The sequence below is a fragment of the Pelobates fuscus genome, chromosome 3, assembly GCF_036172605.1.
Source record: "Pelobates fuscus isolate aPelFus1 chromosome 3, aPelFus1.pri, whole genome shotgun sequence".
Lineage (NCBI taxonomy): Eukaryota > Metazoa > Chordata > Amphibia > Anura > Pelobatidae > Pelobates > Pelobates fuscus.
The window spans coordinates 272522398-272541496 of record NC_086319.1 but is presented as its reverse complement, the minus strand read 5'-3'; the positions used below and the strand labels follow the sequence as shown (position 1 = coordinate 272541496).

At 40.0% G+C, this 19099-nt stretch overlaps 1 protein-coding gene across 17 annotated transcripts in view; it reads right to left on the bottom strand.

Annotated features, from left to right (window-relative positions):
* CAMK2B (calcium/calmodulin dependent protein kinase II beta) overlaps positions 1 to 16001 on the bottom strand; it is a 132011-nt gene extending 116010 nt beyond the window's left edge. For 3 of the 17 annotated variants that reach the window (XM_063448561.1, XM_063448552.1, XM_063448553.1), the window contains exons 1-2: positions 15494 to 15997; positions 4913 to 5007 (exon numbers count right to left, since the gene is read on the bottom strand). In XM_063448561.1, coding sequence (XP_063304631.1) covers positions 4913 to 5007; positions 15494 to 15552 — 154 coding nt within the window. In that variant the 5' untranslated portion in view covers positions 15553 to 15997. Of the gene's footprint in view, positions 1 to 4912; positions 5008 to 15493 lie in introns of all 17 variants that reach the window. The other 14 variants (XM_063448563.1, XM_063448564.1, XM_063448556.1 and 11 more) reach the window with 8 other exon arrangements.
* Between the last annotated feature and the right edge of the window lie 3098 nt (positions 16002 to 19099).

Here is a 19099-nt window from a genome sequence, read left to right as displayed (position 1 = left end):
AATGAATAGCTTGAATTTAGAATCCAGGCCTTTCTAAACAATTACCTCACCTGTTCATGACCTTCCTTCTCTACCCTTCTCCTATCTTTCTCATCCCCTATTCTTCCATTGCTCTTCCCTCAGTAGTACTCTAAGTGCTTCTCTATTATACTTGGTGGTTAGTATCCCCAAGTCCTTCTACATAGCTATATATCCTCAACAACATCTGACGTTTCTAAGTAGTTACCTTGTGCTCCTCAGTCTTATTCTCAGTAGCTCCATACTTCTCAGCAGCTACCTCATCCTCCTCAGTCTGTCTCCTTAGTTTCTTCTGTTTTTTATGTAGCCATCCTGCCATTCTCAGTAACCCCTGTCCTCAGTTACCCTAATCATTGTCAGTCACCTGTAGTTTGTTTAATAATTCTCAGAAGCCATCTTTTAAAGTAGCACTCCACTAATTGTCTGTATTACTTTCTCAGCAGTTTTCTGAAACTTCTCCACCCTAACTAGCCACCAGTCCTTCTCAATAACAAGTGTCACCCAACCTTTCTTAGCAACCTCAGTCTCTCTTAGTAATCCATTGTGCTTTTCAATAACCCCTTATGTCCTCTTTTGATGTCTTCTTCTATGTAGCCTCCATGTCTTTCCTTACTGTGTAGCACCTGTTCTTTCAGTTAAGGCGTTCGGGATGACTAACATAATAGAATTAAAACAGACCTGTCATCATAAAATGTTGCTAGATAATTAGTTTTTCACAATATTAAGAGCATATTTCTCCTATTACTTTTTTTGTCTAACCGATAAGAATTGTATTGGTAACCACTTGCTCAAGAAGCTCTTTCTATTGAGAATCCGCAGTCTCACAGGATTCTCCATAGATCTCAAGGCTGTACTCTCACGCATGTCCAAAAGTATAGTGTGGACGCAGGCTCTTGGCAGCTGAAACGCCAGGAAATTAAGAAAATGGGAAAGGAAGACGATGGCATAGCCTGCAAACGACTGTTTCAGGTAAATAAACCTCACTTTTGCCTGCATCCTTGGTCAATGGACCTAAGCGGCAATGTTACTATTGTGGGTCTATGCAAATTATGCAAAGACCCCAGAAGGTGACAGATCTGCTTTATCAAAGGCTTCAATTAGATCTAGACTCATGGAACTCACATGGAATGCACACAGGTTATCTGCATGGACATCAGTACTATGTGATAATGCGAAAACAATTCCAGACAGAAGGTCTGTTTTAACTCTCAGAAATAATAGTTGATTTATAACACTTAAATCATTTAAAATGAATAACAGGCATAACAACTGTTTTTCAGAGTAATAACATATAAAGAGTACAATACCTTTAACCCCTTAAGGACCAAACTTCTGGAATAAAAGGGAATCATGACATGTCACACATGTCATGTGTCCTTAAGGGGTTAAACTAATTGTTGAGGGGGCGGGGCCCGACCGCGGAGCTGGACGGATGTGGAGCACCTCGGCTCCCCGACGAATCCTGCATAAACACCCCAAAATTACCCTTTCTCACCTGACAAACATTCAGCTAAGACAAGAAGGTGAAGGGGACCCAAGCAACAACCGTCGGCTCCCGTCCTACCGGCAATGCCGACCGACTGGCAGAAGGGAATGCGGCCTGCTGTGAGGCTCTGGCGGGAGAAACGGCCGATCTCCCGTGCTTAGTCCGGTGGGACCTCCCACATGCCTACTGAGGGCCCCGTTCTCCCCCCTCTGTGGGCCTGGGGGGTTATCCCGGACCCCACCGGGGATACAGTGAGCATGCAAGCCATCTGAAAGAAAAGCCCGAGACCGCATGGCAAAGACAAGATGGCCGCCGCGCCTACTTTAAGCCGGAGAACAGTGGCGGTAGCAGCAGAGCAAAGGCTGGGCACAGTCTTGAAATCGGTGCTGAACAGAACATCAGCAAACAAACGGCGAACTCCCCTCGAACAACAGATAACTGCAAGGGGCGCACACTGAGTAAGCTCGGCTCATTACTAAGAGCACACTCATATCACCCGTGACACCTCATATCACCGTGACACATTTCCCACTGTTACCGGCGGGCCTGTGGGGACTCGAGCAGGACTCTGATACTGCCTCTACTCCCTACCTGAGGCTGGCGCCGGCAGACACACAAGAACGGACACACTCCTGACCGACAAGTACCCAAGCAAATGAGATTTCAGCGTGAACAACAAGGGACTTGCTCATAGCCAGAACGCCGGCTGATCCAGCACTGCTGCAGGAACGACCAGGCTACTGCTCAGTATCGGTACATCCTTTATTTAGCAGCTCACTCTCACCACTATGCTGGACTTAACACAGTCGGTCCCACCTCTGCAGTGCCCCATAGAAAGCACTTAAAATGCTTGAGCATACATGTATACCCACCCGGCAAGCCCAGCGCTCCACTGTACCCTGGTGGTTAACCTTCCATAAGTGTATAGAAATCTGTGCATAGCCTGTAATTCAATACCCACATAACAATCGTACAACTAAGCATGCATAGACTAGCTATCCAAGTTTTACCTGCTCGTAACTAGCTTGTTATATCTTGTAAAATTTAAATGTGCTGTTTACTCTGCCATGATATTGTATGACATTTGAATAGCTTGTACACGCCATTGTGGCGCTGCAAGCATGATGTAATCTTATGCACAAGAAAAATAAAGAATTAAAAAAAAAACTAATTGTTGAACCACACTGCAGACTATCAATTTTTATTTCTGCAAATTACTCTCTTATTAGTCTATGAAACCGCCCCCTAGAACCCCACTGATATTTCTGCATATAACCTCTTGACTAGTCTACGATTCCACCATATAGTCTCTCCCTACACCTCCACCTATTACTCCATAAAATCTCTCAATAATGTCTCCTATTACTCCATATAACTTTTCCATATAACTCCTCCAATTAATTAATATAACCTCTCCCTATAACCCCTCCCCTTACTCCATAAAACCTCTCTCTATAACCCCTCCTATTACTCCATATAACCTCTCCCTACAACCCCTCCTATTACTCCATATTGTTATGGGCACGTCATGGTGGAACGGTATAGTGGTAAATAAGGGAACCAGCCACTGTTACAATATAACCTCTCCCAATAACCCTTCTCTATAACCCCTCCTATTACTCAATATATCTTCTCCCTATCACCCCTCCCATTACACTGTATAGCCTCTCCCTTTATCCCCTTTTTTACTCCATATAACCTCTCCCCATAACCCTTCCTATTACTCCATAAAACCTCTCCCTATGACCGCTCCTATTACTCCATAAAACCTCTCCCTATAACCCCCCTATTACTCCATATAACTTCTCCCTATAATCCCTCCTGTTACTCCATATAACCTCTCTCTATTACTCCTCCTATTACTTCATATAACCTCTCCCTATAACCCCTCCTATTACTCCATATAACCTCTCCCTATAACCCCCCCATTACTCCATATAACCTCTCCCTATAACCCCTCCTATTACTCCATATAACTTCTCCCTATAATCCCTCCTGTTACTCCATATAACCTCTCCCCATAACTCCTCCTATTACTCCATAAAACCTCTCCCTATAACCCCCCCATTACTCCATATAACCTCTCCCTATAACCGCTCCTATTACTCCATTTAACCTCTCCCTATAACCCCTCCTATTACTCCATTTAACCTCTCCCTATAATCCCTCCCCTTACTCCATAAAACCCTATCTCTATAACCCCTCCTATTACTCCATATAACCTCTCCCTACAACCCGTCCTATTACTCCATAAAACCTCTCCATATAACCCCTCCCCTTACTCCAAAAAAACTCTATATAACCCATCCTATTACTCCATACCCTCTCCTTATAACTCCTCCCCTTAATCCATATAACCTCTTGCTAAAACGATTCCCATTACTCCATATAACCTCTCCCTATAACACCTCCTATTACTCCATACAACCTCTCTCTATAACCCCTCCTATTACTCCATATAACCTTTCCCTATAACACCTCCTATTACTCCATACAACCTCTCTCTATAACACCTCCTATTACTCCATATAACCTCTCCCTATAACCCCTCCTATTACTCCATATAACCTCTCTCTATAACCCCTCCTATTACTCCATATAACCTCTCCCTATAACCCCTCCTATTACTCCATAAAACCTCTCCTTATAACCCCTCCTATTACTCCATATAACCTCTCCCTATAACCCCTCCTATTACTTCATATAACCTCTCCCTATAACCCCTCCTATTACTCCATATAACCTCTCCCTATAACCCCTCCTATTACTCCATATAACCTCTCCCTATAACTCCTTCCCTTACTCCATATAACCTCTCTCTATAACCCCTCCTATTACTTCATATAACCTCTCCCTATAACCCCTCCTATTACTCCATATAACCTCTCCCTATAACCCCTCCTATTACTCCATATAACCTCTCCCTATAACTCCTTCCCTTACTCCATATAACCTCTCGCTAAAACAATTCCCATTACTCCATATACCCTCTCCCTATAACACCTCCTATTGTTCCATATAATCTATCCCTGTAACCGTTCCTATTATTCCATATAGCCTTCCCGTATAACCCCTCCTATTACTCCATATAACCTCTCCCTGTAACTCCTCTATTATTCCATATAGCCTCTTTATATCCTCATTTATGGCTCCATGTAACCTCTCCTTATAGCTCTTCCTATTTCCTATACCACATACTGATACTCCATATGTGGTACTTTTATCTTGTAACTTCTTGCATTGCTCAATATCTTCTTTTGCTTTTGCTTTGTATGACAGTTCTCTATAATGCCTGTGTATAGGTCCATGTAATAGTTCCAATCATTGCAGTTAGTCATCTCTAAGAGGCAGACTAGACAAGAGCAATCATGTTTTTCATGTTGTAATTCTCTTGCACCTTCTACTCACCTCGTGCAGACAATTTCTTGGTGTTTATAATCTTGGCTGCATATTCGTGCCCTGTGCAGAGCTTCACGCAGCGTCTGACCACAGAGAATGCTCCCCTGGAAGACAAGAGCAAGACCCCATTATAACCAAAGGCTCACTGCAGCATTTTACAGCCATTGGTAATAATTATATATAGCAAACCAACAAACAGTGCTGGACATTTGTGAACAGTTCAGTATTCCTACATTACTGTGACCTATAGCAGGATATAAATCTTCATTTAAGTCCTAATAACATATAAAGAGAGCCCAGTTAAACAAAGTAGGAGCGTTTTATTTTTTTTGTATTTTCATTGACATTGATCTAATTTTCACAGCGCTGTCCTCATTAACAGATTATGTGAACCACTTCATTTTGTAACTGGTGGAACCTCATTAAACCCAATATTTTCTTTTCCTTTTGATTAATCCCACACATTGGCTCAACGTTGACCACATTAAACATGTGTTTAATGTGTAAAAATGTTCTAAATACAATTTTCTTAGCAGGGTTGCAGGAACTGCCTGCTTCAGGTCATGCCACAGCATGTCATTTGGGTTAAGTTCAGCACTTTGATTTGACCATTCAAAAATAGAACTTTCTTCTGTTTTGGTCATTCTATTACAGGTTTATTTGTTGTTATAATCCTTGTGTTGCATGACTAACATTCTACTAGATGCTATCTCATGAAGAACACCCCAACATGATCCTGTAAAATTTACTGTTATAATGCAAAATTCATTTTTCTTTGCTGTTAGTCATCTCAAAGTAGTAGACTAGACAAGACTAATAAATGATTGTAGGTAGGCTGTCTGGGTCATGGCACTTCAAAGTATGGTAATGCCTTCACCATGATGCATTGAATAAGGTGTCCTTGATTAGAATAAAGTGTTTAATTTGCACCAACATTTCTTACACCTCTCGTCGGCTTCTGGACTCAATTGTTCGATTGGTAAAGATGAAACAAGTGGCAATGTTCTTTTTCTGAGAATGATTATTTCCACCTTGGTATATTCCCATGCACACCAGTCATGTTCACAGTTTTCCTTGGTGGACTCATGAACAATGACATGAGCCAATGAAAATGTTACCTGCAGGTACTTAATCATTATTATCTGGGGATCATTGTGACCTCCTGGAGTAATTTATCATCTTTCCTGTTAGAGTGATTAAGGAGAGCTTGTCACCCCTGGGAAGTGTTACAGCATTGGCAAATTTCCTCAATCTGTAAACTATCTGACCGACCAAAGATTAATGGAGACCAAAGTCTTTAGCAATAGTTTTATAACCTTTTCAACCATTTGTGCATTGACAACTCTTTTTATGAGGTGCTTAGAAATGTCTTTACCAGGTTGTGATTTACAGACTCCAGTAGTGACAGCAAAGTTTTTGTTTGATATGGAAAGGCTATTTGGACTCGCATCTCTGATTGTTCTCTTACTGACCTGGACATCTGACACAAATTATCCTATTAATAGAGTAGATGAATGTGCTCAATAAACATGTGAAAAGTATGATTTGTCAGGTTATTAGTTTAATCAGATTATCTATATAAGCAGGACCCCACTACAACCAAACCAGATTTGAGCCAAAATATAGATTTTGAAGCAGAGTGAGCATTAGCAGCGTTCAGAAATGGTAAGTAAATTTTAAATTTTATAATTGTTATGGCACATATGGGGTGGGGGGCTAGATAACTGTGGATAAGAACACTCAATCTTTAGAAATACAGGTTTGTCTCATTCTAAAATCCATTCACAGCCATGCCATCAGTGACCTGCATAATATTCTCAAAGCATTTCTCTTAATCATTTATATTAATTGATTAACATCATTTATGCGTATGTATTGACTACCCATTGTACAGCATTTCATAATGTGTTGATAATTTATAAATAAACCAATTTAAAAATAGTCAGAGCAATAACCATTGTTACTAAGCACTCCTCAGCCTCAGTGCTTTTGTCAGCAACACATCTGTGTGACTACTGTCAACGCAGTCAGTAGCTCCCTCTGTTAACTGTTTAGGTCTATTGATTAGTCATAGGAATTGGCTTTATTTGAGGTTCCTTTACCATTGCACATTAAGCCCTTCTCAGTCTCTGTTTCATTGGACAAATCTCAGCCACTCTTTCAGCTGTCTAAATTAAAATGACCTTATATTGATCTTTTAACAGCTGTCCCATCAGACATCTACATTCATTTTTCATAGACTTTATGGTAAACAAATTGTAGTGAAAATTGAACACCTCAATTTAAGCAAAAATATCCAAACTGTTACTATAGCTGAGCATTTTTTTTTTAATATCAATGTTTTCCTAAAATCTGCAATTTGGTTTTCATTTCACTATAATATGTTGTTGTTTGTTTGTTTTGTTTTTTAAAATTCTTTATTTTTGTTCATATCGCATGAATACAGCTTTCTGACGGCATTATATGGCCATATGTAGGGAACATGGCGTGAAAACATTATACAGGTAAATCACATTAGCCATAGATGTGTAACCGCCTAGCATCAGGTTTGTGTATGAGACATGAGGAATATGTTGTTTAATAGATAAAGTCCAGGGTTTATTTTACTGTTCCACTCTGTTTAACCCATAAATAACCACTTTCCCCTTGTCAACTGATTTCCCATAGCTTATGTCTGTGAGCCAATGTCAGTATTACTCTATTGTGCCCAACAAAATCAGCCCCCCAAAGTTAAAATCATCAAATCCATAAACCAGCTCATGATATAACCCAGACATTACTGTGTTATATAGCTGAATCTTGGGTTCCGATTTTCAAAATATGTCTGCAGATTCATACACTCCATGGTATCTTTGTTCCTAGGAAAGTAGAATGAATTTCAAAACCAATGATTGGGGCTGCAGGGGACAAGTGAGGTGAAGTCAGCCACAGTTTTAATGGTAGGCCTTGCCAAGGACAGGAATAATTTTTTGCACCTGTCCAGACAGCCTGTCTGTATTCAATGCTGAGAGGCAATGGGAGGTTTCCACAAAGAGAGCTATATTACTTACTATCTCTGCAGTGATGTCCCTGGCTATACAGATATATTGCTGGCTGTTGTCGTAACCAGAACATCTCCAGTCATATGTGGAATATAGACATGAAGCTGTTCCACTTTAGCTACAAAAACCACAGTAGTAAATAACCCACAGCTAAGAGAAGCGTTATACTGCTGAGGGGAAGATGTCATCATAAATGGATTAGATGGGAAAAAAATTGAGCCTGGGGATGAGACTAATGTGGGGCAGGGTTAAGCAGTCTTCATCTTTGATCTGCTAATGTTTTGCATTTATTCTTTAAGTAGTGTGTTGTGGTAAAATGATGCATCCATGTTACAAAATGTATCCACAATAGCGGAGTGTTGGTAGGGTAAACATTTGGAACGAAATGTTGATTTCTTCACTGTGTAATAAAGAACTGTCAAATACTCAGATATGTCAGTCCTATGATTAATTTTGGGGTTTATTTACTAAACAGTGAGTTGTTGAGCATTGGCCACAAATATGCAAAATTGAGACTGATTTGTAGACAATTTTTGAGGCCTGTTATTTTGCATGATATTTAGTAGAATCTTCAGTACACCCCTATTTAAAGGCATACTAAAGGCACACAGACCACTTCATCTCAATGAGGTAGCCTGGGTTCAGGGTCCCTGTCGTTTTAACCCCGCAATGTAAAGCATTACCATTTTATAGGACTGGCAATGTTTTCACTGCATGGTTAAACATACCTTTAGTGGCTGTGTTTATGTGCCTGTCTTCCTGAAGCACTTAGCTTGTGAGAACCAAGTCAGACTCACTTATTAATCAAATGCTGCTCATAGAAAGCATTTGATTGGGGCGGCGTGATGATCGTGACGATCTCAGCCAGAAATGCGGGGCTGCAGCTCGGAGACCGGTGTGGCAAGAGCTTAAGTGGTAGGTTTAAAAAATATTTTTTTTTTATTGGAAACCTGGTTGGTGGCGGTAGGAAGATACATTATGCTATAGTGTTCCTTTAAGGTTACCTGAATAAACCCAACAAAGAGATATTGAAATTTGTGTTTAATCACTGCAATACATGGACAAGATTCTCTTTTGAAGCTCCAGTTTTCCGAAGAACTAGAAAGGCTAGCTACTAAAGGCTAACGTGAATTGTAACTGTCTAGCTATCCCCAATCCTCATAACTACGGTATGTCCGGCAGGCTGTTATTGAGATGACATGGAAAGAGTTTGGACCTCTCAGGCTTTCCTATAAGTTGAAACTTGATCTCTGATGGAACACTGCCAATGTGTAGGCAAAAAACAACACTATATATTATGACAAAATGCTGCATACTGGCAGTGTATCTCTCCAGCTATCAACAAACTACACCATCTTTGGTCCTCTCCAACCTAACAGTTCATATATTCATGATGGAAAGATGTGGGAATTTGTTTCTCCAGGTTTTCTTTATTATACTACAGAATAATGAATGCCTATAATAATGGGATTTGTAGAGCAATAGCTGAAGACACTTTGGTAGTCTATGCCCAATTTGAGGGCGAGGAAATAACACAGACTATGGTTTGTTTAAAGCCAATTTACCCTAAAAAATAAATTTTAATTGATTCCAAAGTGATGATATTGGGGGACAATGTAGCAGACATTGCTCATATAGACTGCAGTCTAATGTTGGACTTACCTTCAGCAGTACATAATGGTGACCATCAACTGTCTGTGTGGGTGTGGAATTTGCAGAAATATTAGCAGCAGCAGCCACAGCCTTATATGATATGTATGTTCAGTGATAGCAAAACCTGCAGCTTTACTTCAGGATAGAAGCGAAATGACTAATGAATGTTCAGTACAGATATAACTCAAGGGTAAGTTAGGCTTGCCACATTACATGGAAACATAGAACATTACAAGTTTAATCAAGGATGCTATTTAACTAGAGTATGTTTCAAACCTATATAGTTTAACATATAGACCTTGAGGTTAATTTACTAAAACAGGAATTGTGGACAATTTGCAGGGTACTTGAAAATAAATCTCCAAATTAGCTACGTTGGCCTAAAATTTGCATTTGAATTCTCCCTAATTCCCATTTTATCAAAAGTTCCCCTTAGTATACATTAAATCAGATATGTGGCACCATTATATAGCTGGCGGTTAAATGATACATTTGTTAATCGGATTTCATTCGTTTTTTCCCTAGAGAGAATCTTGCCATGGTTCCCCGTCCAGTATAAACATCTTACAATTTCTTCATTATTACTTATAAAGTATACACATATATAATCAGACATTTGTGTTACCTAATTTTTTGTTAATTATGGTATAGCAATTCTATGTTGGTTTGTCACAAAACCTATATTAAGAGCTGTAGATTTTGGAACTATATAAATAAATAACAATAGTTCATGTTCTACCAAAAAACAATGGTGTATGTTCTATCATCTCCCCAATGTTTTTCGATTAAATTGATACAGCACACAGTCATGGATATTAACGATGCACCATGACTGATGGATATAACAACATGTTCCTGTAATTTCCAGGAAGACTTGTAATTATAAAAGAGCAATGTGTTATGTAATGAGGTCATTTGTTTTTGATGCAGGGGGAAGAAATAGAGGACGGAAACCCATATGTAATTTCCTCTGCCCATGCAGATAGATATGCTGCTGTGACATCATCAGTCTCTTAATATATATATATATATATATATATCTCCAAAAAAACGGTATGCACTCCAGGGTCTTTGTAAAGTTAAATTTTACTTTTAACCCCTTAATGACACAACTTCTGGAATAAAAGGGAATCATGACGGAATATATCCGTCGTCTGTCCTTAAGGGGTTAATTCATATACAAAATAAAAAAAATAAACATCAACGTTTCGGCTCACATCTGGAGCCTTCTTCCTGAAGAAGGCTCCAGATGTGAGCCGAAACGTTGATGTTTATTTTTTTATTTTGTATATGAATTAAAAGTTACATTTTACTTTACAAAGACCCTGGAGTGCATTCTGTTTTTTTGGATACCTATGATTTTTTTGCTGGAATCGCACCGGGCATCACAGTCATTATATACCTGGAGTGCAAGCACCTTGGATTTCTCTCTCTCTATATAATATATATATATATATCCTGGGTGAGAAAATCATGCTCGGATAAATGACAGCTAGATTGGATAGTGAGAGGAAAATTTAGAAAGGTAGAAATATTTCTACACTGAAGAAGAAATTAACAAATTGTCTGGGTAAGACCTCAATTTGGTGACAAGCTAATGGGAACTTTCTCTAATAAATAAAAAATATATAGATATCATAGTCAGCCAAATTGCTTTGTATCCCTGATGTGGTAGAAATCTAATATATAAATTAGACTACTATTTGCCTAGTTAATAGTAGGAAACCTGTGTGTGGTGGGTAGTCTATATATGGAGGCTAACTAATATACTTCATTTTAACCTTGGCTAAAAATGTGCGTTTAGTTCAGGGAAAGCTTTATGCTGACTGGTTTCCAAGGCACGTGTAGTTAAGTAGTTCAGTAAATAACTGGGAGGATAGGTTAGTCATCACTGGTATGGATATTGGTGGAGAGTAGAGAGTATTGCAGGGCAAGTTGATGATAGTGACAGACCTGTTCAGCAGAAATAGAAGAAGAATCGCATAATTAGTGTATGTGGGTCCATGCAATAAGAGCAGAGATATCTACACCAGTGCTTGTAAACCTAGCTCAAGGTCCAGCAACAACCAAAATGTATTACCAAATTCTGCTCCATTGAGAGATCAATAAAATCTGAACCATGTGTGCAGTTTGAGGACTAGTAAGGAAAATATTGCTTGCAGTGCAATATCTTATTAATTGTGTGCTGTTATATGATAAGGCTGTCAACATTTATAAAATTGCTTCCAAAGTGATATACAGTCTGCAGCCCTCCCATTCCAGACTATGACTTCCATAATTGCTTGTTAGCTGCTCTCCATGGAACTCACAGTAGTTGGAACTAAGCATGGAGGTACATGTGGCTGGAATGCTAGCCTACCACTGCACCTTCATGTGTGCCAGTATGAAAAAGTAACGGCTTGGGAGAGGTACACAAAACACATGTAGGGTAGGTGTATGAACAATATCTAAGGTAAAATGTTGGTGTAATGAGTGATTGAGGTCTACATACCATGTTAATACAGGATTGGAAATAGCAGTGATCCATAATATTATTCACATACTCATCCATCAGTAATCTAAATATAGGAGTCTCTTGAGCCCACATTCACATCCTGCATGCTAAATGGCTGATTGTATTATTGTCAGTGGATGACTGTGATTAACTCCTATCATTCACAGGCCCTAGAATCATTAGATGGGCCTTCACTCTTTGTGCAAAGAGGCTCAAAATTCTCATATTCTGTCTTTCATATTCTTATAGGCAAAAATGAACAGAATCTGAGCAATAAATACTGAACATGTTGGTCAAGTTTTACTCCTACTAGTTATAGCACCAGTTAGCCCTGGAACACACATTTTCCGAGTATTACACAATCACACACATTTTCTGAGCAATATATTATAAGTGTTGGGTATTTAGCTACAGTTCCCGAGTGTTTTAGTCACTCTGTAACCTATTACTCTAGGGCAGGGATAGGCTACCTTTCAGTAGTACTGTGCCAAAATAAGATTTTTAAGTCTCTCGGTGTGCCGATCCTCTGTTCTAATATTGACGTGTGTAATATGTTGCAGTATTTTGTCTGTGTTATTCATGGGTGCTGCAGTTGCTTTGCTTAGAGTTGTACTTGAGCATGTGTGAGCTGTTATATTGTAAAGTATTCGGTATTGTATATGATCCCTGTAAAAGTGGGCTGTGTATGGGGGTTGCTTGTGCAATATGTCACAATGTGTGTTTGGTGTGTGTATGTGTGGGGCTGCTTAGGGTACTGTATGTGACAGGCTGCTTGTGGGGCTGTGTGCATGTATGTGGATTGTCAGTGGTGTTGTGGGGATGTGTTTGTGTGTGGGGATGTCTGTATTATTTGTATGAGGGGGAGACTTATTCTGAAGCTCAGTGTATATCTAGCAGTGTGGGTGGCTCAACTGCGGTCCAGTGGGGACCGGGCTGGCCAGGTACAAGTTAAGGGCAGGAGCTGCAATAGTTTCTGTGGGCTGTCTAATCCAGTGCAGATTCCCATTCACAAGTACTGGGATAAAGTGATCTGAGGTTACTTCCTATAAGTGCTGAAATGCGTAAATTGAGGATTGTCCCTAACCACTCAGTTTGTACTAAGGACTCTTGATGGGCCTGAGCCAGTTTAGCTTTGGCAGCCTTGATTGCCGTTTAAGAGCACCTAGAGTGCCGTGCATGGCACACATACCATAAGTTGCTGACCCCTGCTCTAGGGTATGTACATATAGTTCCTGAGTATTTTGAGTACAAACTACTACTATATATATATACAGTTCCTGTAGATTTGTGTTCATGTTCTGCTCCAGCATAGTTTGGACCACGCTGGAAACATGTTTCTCTGGTATAGGAGGTTAAATACACATAACCCCTTACTGACACATGACACAAACAGTATCTAGAACATCTTGTAGGGGTGCATTTTGATTAGTAAAATTAAACTTCTACCCCTATACTTCTGGGCAATTAATCCCTTGTACTGATGGATGCACCTTGACCTGCTTATCAGACTCACTTATCAAGATCAGACTCACTACCGACTCTAAACAAGAAGACCTATTGGGCATTCACTGCCTATATACAACATATTGTTCTACACACAGACAAATACACGACACATGGAAATTATAAGAAGACAGGTTAGTAGGCACAGCTATATAAAGATATAGGCAAAGCAGTATAAAGAGAGACAGGTAGACAAACATATAGCTACCAGTGAATATTTATATGAATAGGCATGACAGACAAAGAGAAGTCCTTGATCAATAACTGCCCATTGATCAGTTATAACATGTCGTGTGCAGTGTGATTAGGGCATTTCAGGCCAAACTAGCCACTCCCCCACTTAGCAACCTAAATGCCCTGGTGACACTCTGACCCTACGTAACACAGGCCTTGTCCTGAAACCTCATCTATATGACAGTCAAGTGGGACCTCAGTACAGGGGGCGGAGGAAAATCCAGTAACCTGAAAAGAGGAGGGGGGAGCATCCAGGGGACAGAGATACCAGTGCACCTGCCAATCAAATCATCTGTCTTCATGCACAGTAATAGCAATCGAACAAGCAACACCCCAACCAATAAAAAATAACTAATTGAATGTCCATATATGGCCATTTTTACACACCAATATTTCCAAAGTATCCATAAATAAACATTGACAGCTCATTGCTGATAGCTTCCTTGTCACCTAGCAATACTTTGCCGTGGCTAATCATTTACATCAGTTAATTACCAAAAACACCACCTTTTTTTAACAGCAGAGAAATTCCTTACCAACACAAACATCTCTCATCAGTTTCCCCCTATAAATTTTTTAGAACAATCAATTATTACCATTAACACTAGTTTTTCATTGGCCATTTTATTATAGATACACTAACCAAACACCTGCATTGGCTCAGTCTGTGCACACCCCAATGTTATCAATCACCCCAAGCTTCATAACCACCCTGATCATTAAGCGCTGCATTCCATCATTTTGCCAACATAGCGTGCATAAAATAAATAAAATAGAAATGGATCCCTGCAGTAATTTGCTATCTTTAAATTACCAATCAAGATATCCTGAATCCGCAATAATAATCAATTTCTTCCCTGGCCATTTGGCAGCACATTACTTTCCCCTATGAAAAAAAAAATGCCTGTCCCCCTACATTATTTCTCCCACACTGAGGGTGGCAGTCACCTATGATGGTGCCCCTGCAATCCATGAATAGTATTTATAATTTATACAGCCACCATCACCACAATTCTTTCCCTCATCTAAATCATCTCCCACAATGAATATACGCAGACACTCAGCACAGACTAGCACACACAAACATTCACATACACACACGCATATATATATATATATATATATATATATATATTCATAAATATATACACACACATACATGCACCTACAGTTTAAATATAATATAATCCAGTGGAGAGTAAGATACACGTTAACAGAATGTGTATATTATGCATCTATGAACACACATTTGTTCTGAAACATATGCATGCTATCAGTAACACAAATATCTATAGTACGTTAACATATAATGCTACATATAATGCCTATAAGCTATGGTACAGATGTAGGGAAATAAATCTATAGTCACATCAGGAAACGGGTATCCAGAAAACTGCCACACACACCCTATTTACTCCTGTCTGCGCCAAAGGGCCCTTTAATTAGTCTGCTTGTTCTAAGAAGAATTAACCCTTTATGTGTATTCCAGGGCGACTGGCACCCTCCTGGTACACAAGGATTTAAAAGGGTCTCATTGTAATAAGGAAGAGAATCCAAGCCTTGATATTAAAGGGAGAGGTACCATGTTTAACCATTTTAACTCCCCCTGCCTGCTTTAGTGCTACAGCTGTCCAGCTGCAGGTTAGGTGTCAGATGGCGCCTTACTTGCCAATCTCTTCATACAGCTGGTATTCATCTGTAAAACGCGTGCAGGTTACAGCCATGTCTGCATGGGATCCGGGCTCTGCAGTAGTTCTTGGCTACAGGAAGGAACAGAGTGCTTCAGTCTTGATTTAAGGATGCCTGTTAGGAAGCGAAAGGCTCTGAAGAGATATGTTGTACTTGCCCCTTCTGGATCTATTATTTGCTTAGTCCTCTCTGCCCCTCCTGGAGGGTTCGCTGCGTCTTTTCTACCACAGGGGAAAAAAATCCCAGAAAGATAATGAAGAATAATAGAGACAGACTGGGAGGGATGGAAAGAAAGACAGAGGGAGTAGGAAGATATTTCAGGAATAGGGGAAGAGACAGAAAGAGAGAAAAAGGAGAGGAGAGGCAACCAGGAGCAGCTTTAAATGTGCCTTCCCTGTATTAATTTCAGACTGAAAGAACAAGAGGGAGGGAATGATGGAGGGAGGGAAAAAGAGGGGGAGGGAGGGCAGAGATAGAGTAGAGATATAGAAAGATGAAGAGACCAGGAGGAGAACAGGACAGAAAGTGTGAGGACAGCAAAGAAGCAATCATTTACTTGGGATCTTTAACTCTTTGCCTGCTTATGGTCCCTTATTACAGACCCTATTTGCTAGCAAATTAAATAAAAATGGCAGATGTACTCATGTGAATAATTGTTGGAATAAGGTACACTGTGGACAATATCTAGACTCCTGCAATGTAATGTATAAACAGGCAACTGCTGCACCTGAATTGCTTGTAGTTTGTGGCATGCAGACATAAAAATAATCCAGGTTTACAGAAATAGACCTAGAAATGCATATTTATTGGCAACTGTTAATAACTTATCATTCATAAATACTAATTCCCAAATGACACATTAAGGTTTCTTACAATATCACAGAACTTTGCTAATTAAATATTTGATCCATTCATTAATTCTCTGGCAGGTAGAATTATTAAGGGTTTGCAGAGGTTACAGATTCGGTGCATCTCAAAACAAAACAAACCTGTGATCACTTTCAAACATTTTCTCAAACTAATACTGTGCAGTTATTGGGGAGTCCTCAAAAATCGAATTTCTAAATGCGGGTTGTGAAAGCATCACAGAGATATTAAATATATCTATAGTTAGGATGGGAGAACTGAACCCTTTATTTATTTTAAAAGAAAATGACTGGAAAAGGTTATATTAACCGTAAAGGGAGATGGCAAGACCAGCACTGGAATTAAAACCTCATAGTGACAGCGTAAAAATAAAACATTTTACAGCAAAGAAGACAGATGTCATGTAAGCCATGGCAATGAAAAGGTTATTTTGACCATTTACCCCTCCCCTCTCTGTGGTACTTCTAATTAGTAAGCAGAGAAAAATAGAAAGGGAGGTCTGGCTAGTTGCATTTGGCCTGCACGGAGATGGAGCCTGTGCCTTGTTACCACGGTAACAGCTACATGAACAATTACATAGCAATATACCACCCCCACCTCACACATAACCAAGGGGGAGTCCCCTAATAGGAAAAGTGTAATGGGAGAGAAATAAAGATTTTATTCTTAAACTAGATGTGTCTATAAATATCTCACCATAACATGGGGCACATTAGGGCTGCCAGGAGATGGTCAAATGCATGGGTATTCAAAGAACATGTATTATAGACACACGAACAGAGAATTCTTTATAAGTTAATCTTATAAAGAAATGTTCACTTCTTAATTTATTTTTCCCGAGCAGACAAGACTGTGTTATGGCATGCCCTCTTACCATTAACAGGTTAGGAAGAAAAGTCTGTTAAAATGCAGGAGGTCTCAAAACCTTACATGCTCTGCAGCCAATACTTAAGAGCTTTTGACCAAGGTATGATATAATTTTCAATTAAAAGCTTACTACTTGTTTTCAGGATCATTTACCAAGAATGTTATATCCAAGTCCCAGTGTGCACCTGTGTTGGTAGTTCCATCCATGTTAATACCAAAGAAAGCCAACATAGAGATTTAAGTAATTATGCAATGTGTTCTCCCATTAGTTCTTTTAGGTACAAGTGACAGACGATAGAATGCAATCATTTTTTTGTGAATATATTATTATTAGTGTGTCAATAACATTTTAAGAAGTAAGAATGAAGGACTCACAGGTCCCAAATCAAACACAGAAATAAGGTCACGCAGGAGCAAAAAGTAACACAAATTGCGGCTTGCAGGTCCTAATGTAAAACATCATAGATAGGTATAGTCTGCATTAATAATACTAGTATAGTTGGTAACAGTATAGCTAGTAGGAGTGAAAGTGTGATGTAATTCCAGTAAAATAAAAGTTTAGCAGGCTAAGATTGCCACAAGGCATATGTATGTACATGTGTTTGTAGTATCAGTTAGTTAGTTAGTTACTGTCATCACTGTACTGAGCATGTGCAGGAATGTAAGAACTGGAATTACGCATCCCTCTCCTTTGTTTCAGATGAGCCACGTGGTTAGACCGGATGGATGAGTTTAGACTCTATTCATTGAATAGGTTAAGGGTATGTGTGGGGGTAGTTAATTGTGGGAGGAGCTACAGTGCTATATAAGGAATGTACTCTATGTATTCAGTGCTCAGATCTTTGCTGTTTTTGGTGACATTAGTCCCTCTGAGTCCCGATCGGTGAACCGAATAAAGAATCTCTTCCTTCCTGAAGAAACCTGTGTCCATCTCTCTGTGCTTGGCTTCCGTCAGTTTCTCCGGTATCATTTGGTGCATTGGCCGGGAAGCTCATCGTTCAACGGTAGCTGAGAAGCAGAGGCGTGAGACGGTCTATCTTTGCCCACGTTCTCTACGGCTGCACCCCTGAACTTCTGCGTGGACCTCCCTTCGTCTCGGCGCCACTGGTCTGTTGTCCAGGAGATCATCGGCCACTACGTAGTAAGTGCTGGGGTGTCCCCGTCGATGAGTGTGAACTCAGGTTCAGGAACGAGGAGGTAAGACGACCGCTGTTTTAGACGGCGGACCCACTAGGGGTATACCGATTGTGCGGTAGGCCCATAAGGGGTTTGAATTGTGTACGGAATCTGCCCCCTCCAGTGGAGGGAAGGAGCGAAGGCGCACCGCTCAATTGAACGCTCTTTAGTAAGACCGTTTAATTTGGTTTGGAGTCAGGCGGGGTTCTGTGTAAATAGCTCTAGCCGGACACCGGTGTCTTGTCTAGACTAGCGTTCTAGGGTGTACATTTTGTTCGCTAGGTCGGAGGGACCGGGAGACTAAGTGGCGTCTGTGTAAATTCGGTCCGCTAGCTCTCAACCTAGCTTGGCTAAGTGGGAAGGCGTGTAAATTTGGAACCCACTAGACTTTTGGTAGAGTAGATAGACTAAGAGGGTTCTGTTGTAAATTCCACCCTCTAGTTCGCTATATGTGGTGCTTGGGCAGTGTGGCTAACCAAAACGTATGTAGATAGTTTTAGGTAGTCCATCAAGGTACTGGCCAATAGATTAGTTGGGAATTGTAAATGTGTTAAAGATTGTTTTAGTAGCGTGTATATCTTGTTAGATAGCGTGAGCTCTGCCGTCTAGCGAGAGTGTTAATAGTGTGTAGCTGTATTATAGTGCACGGTACCATAACCCTGTATATTTACT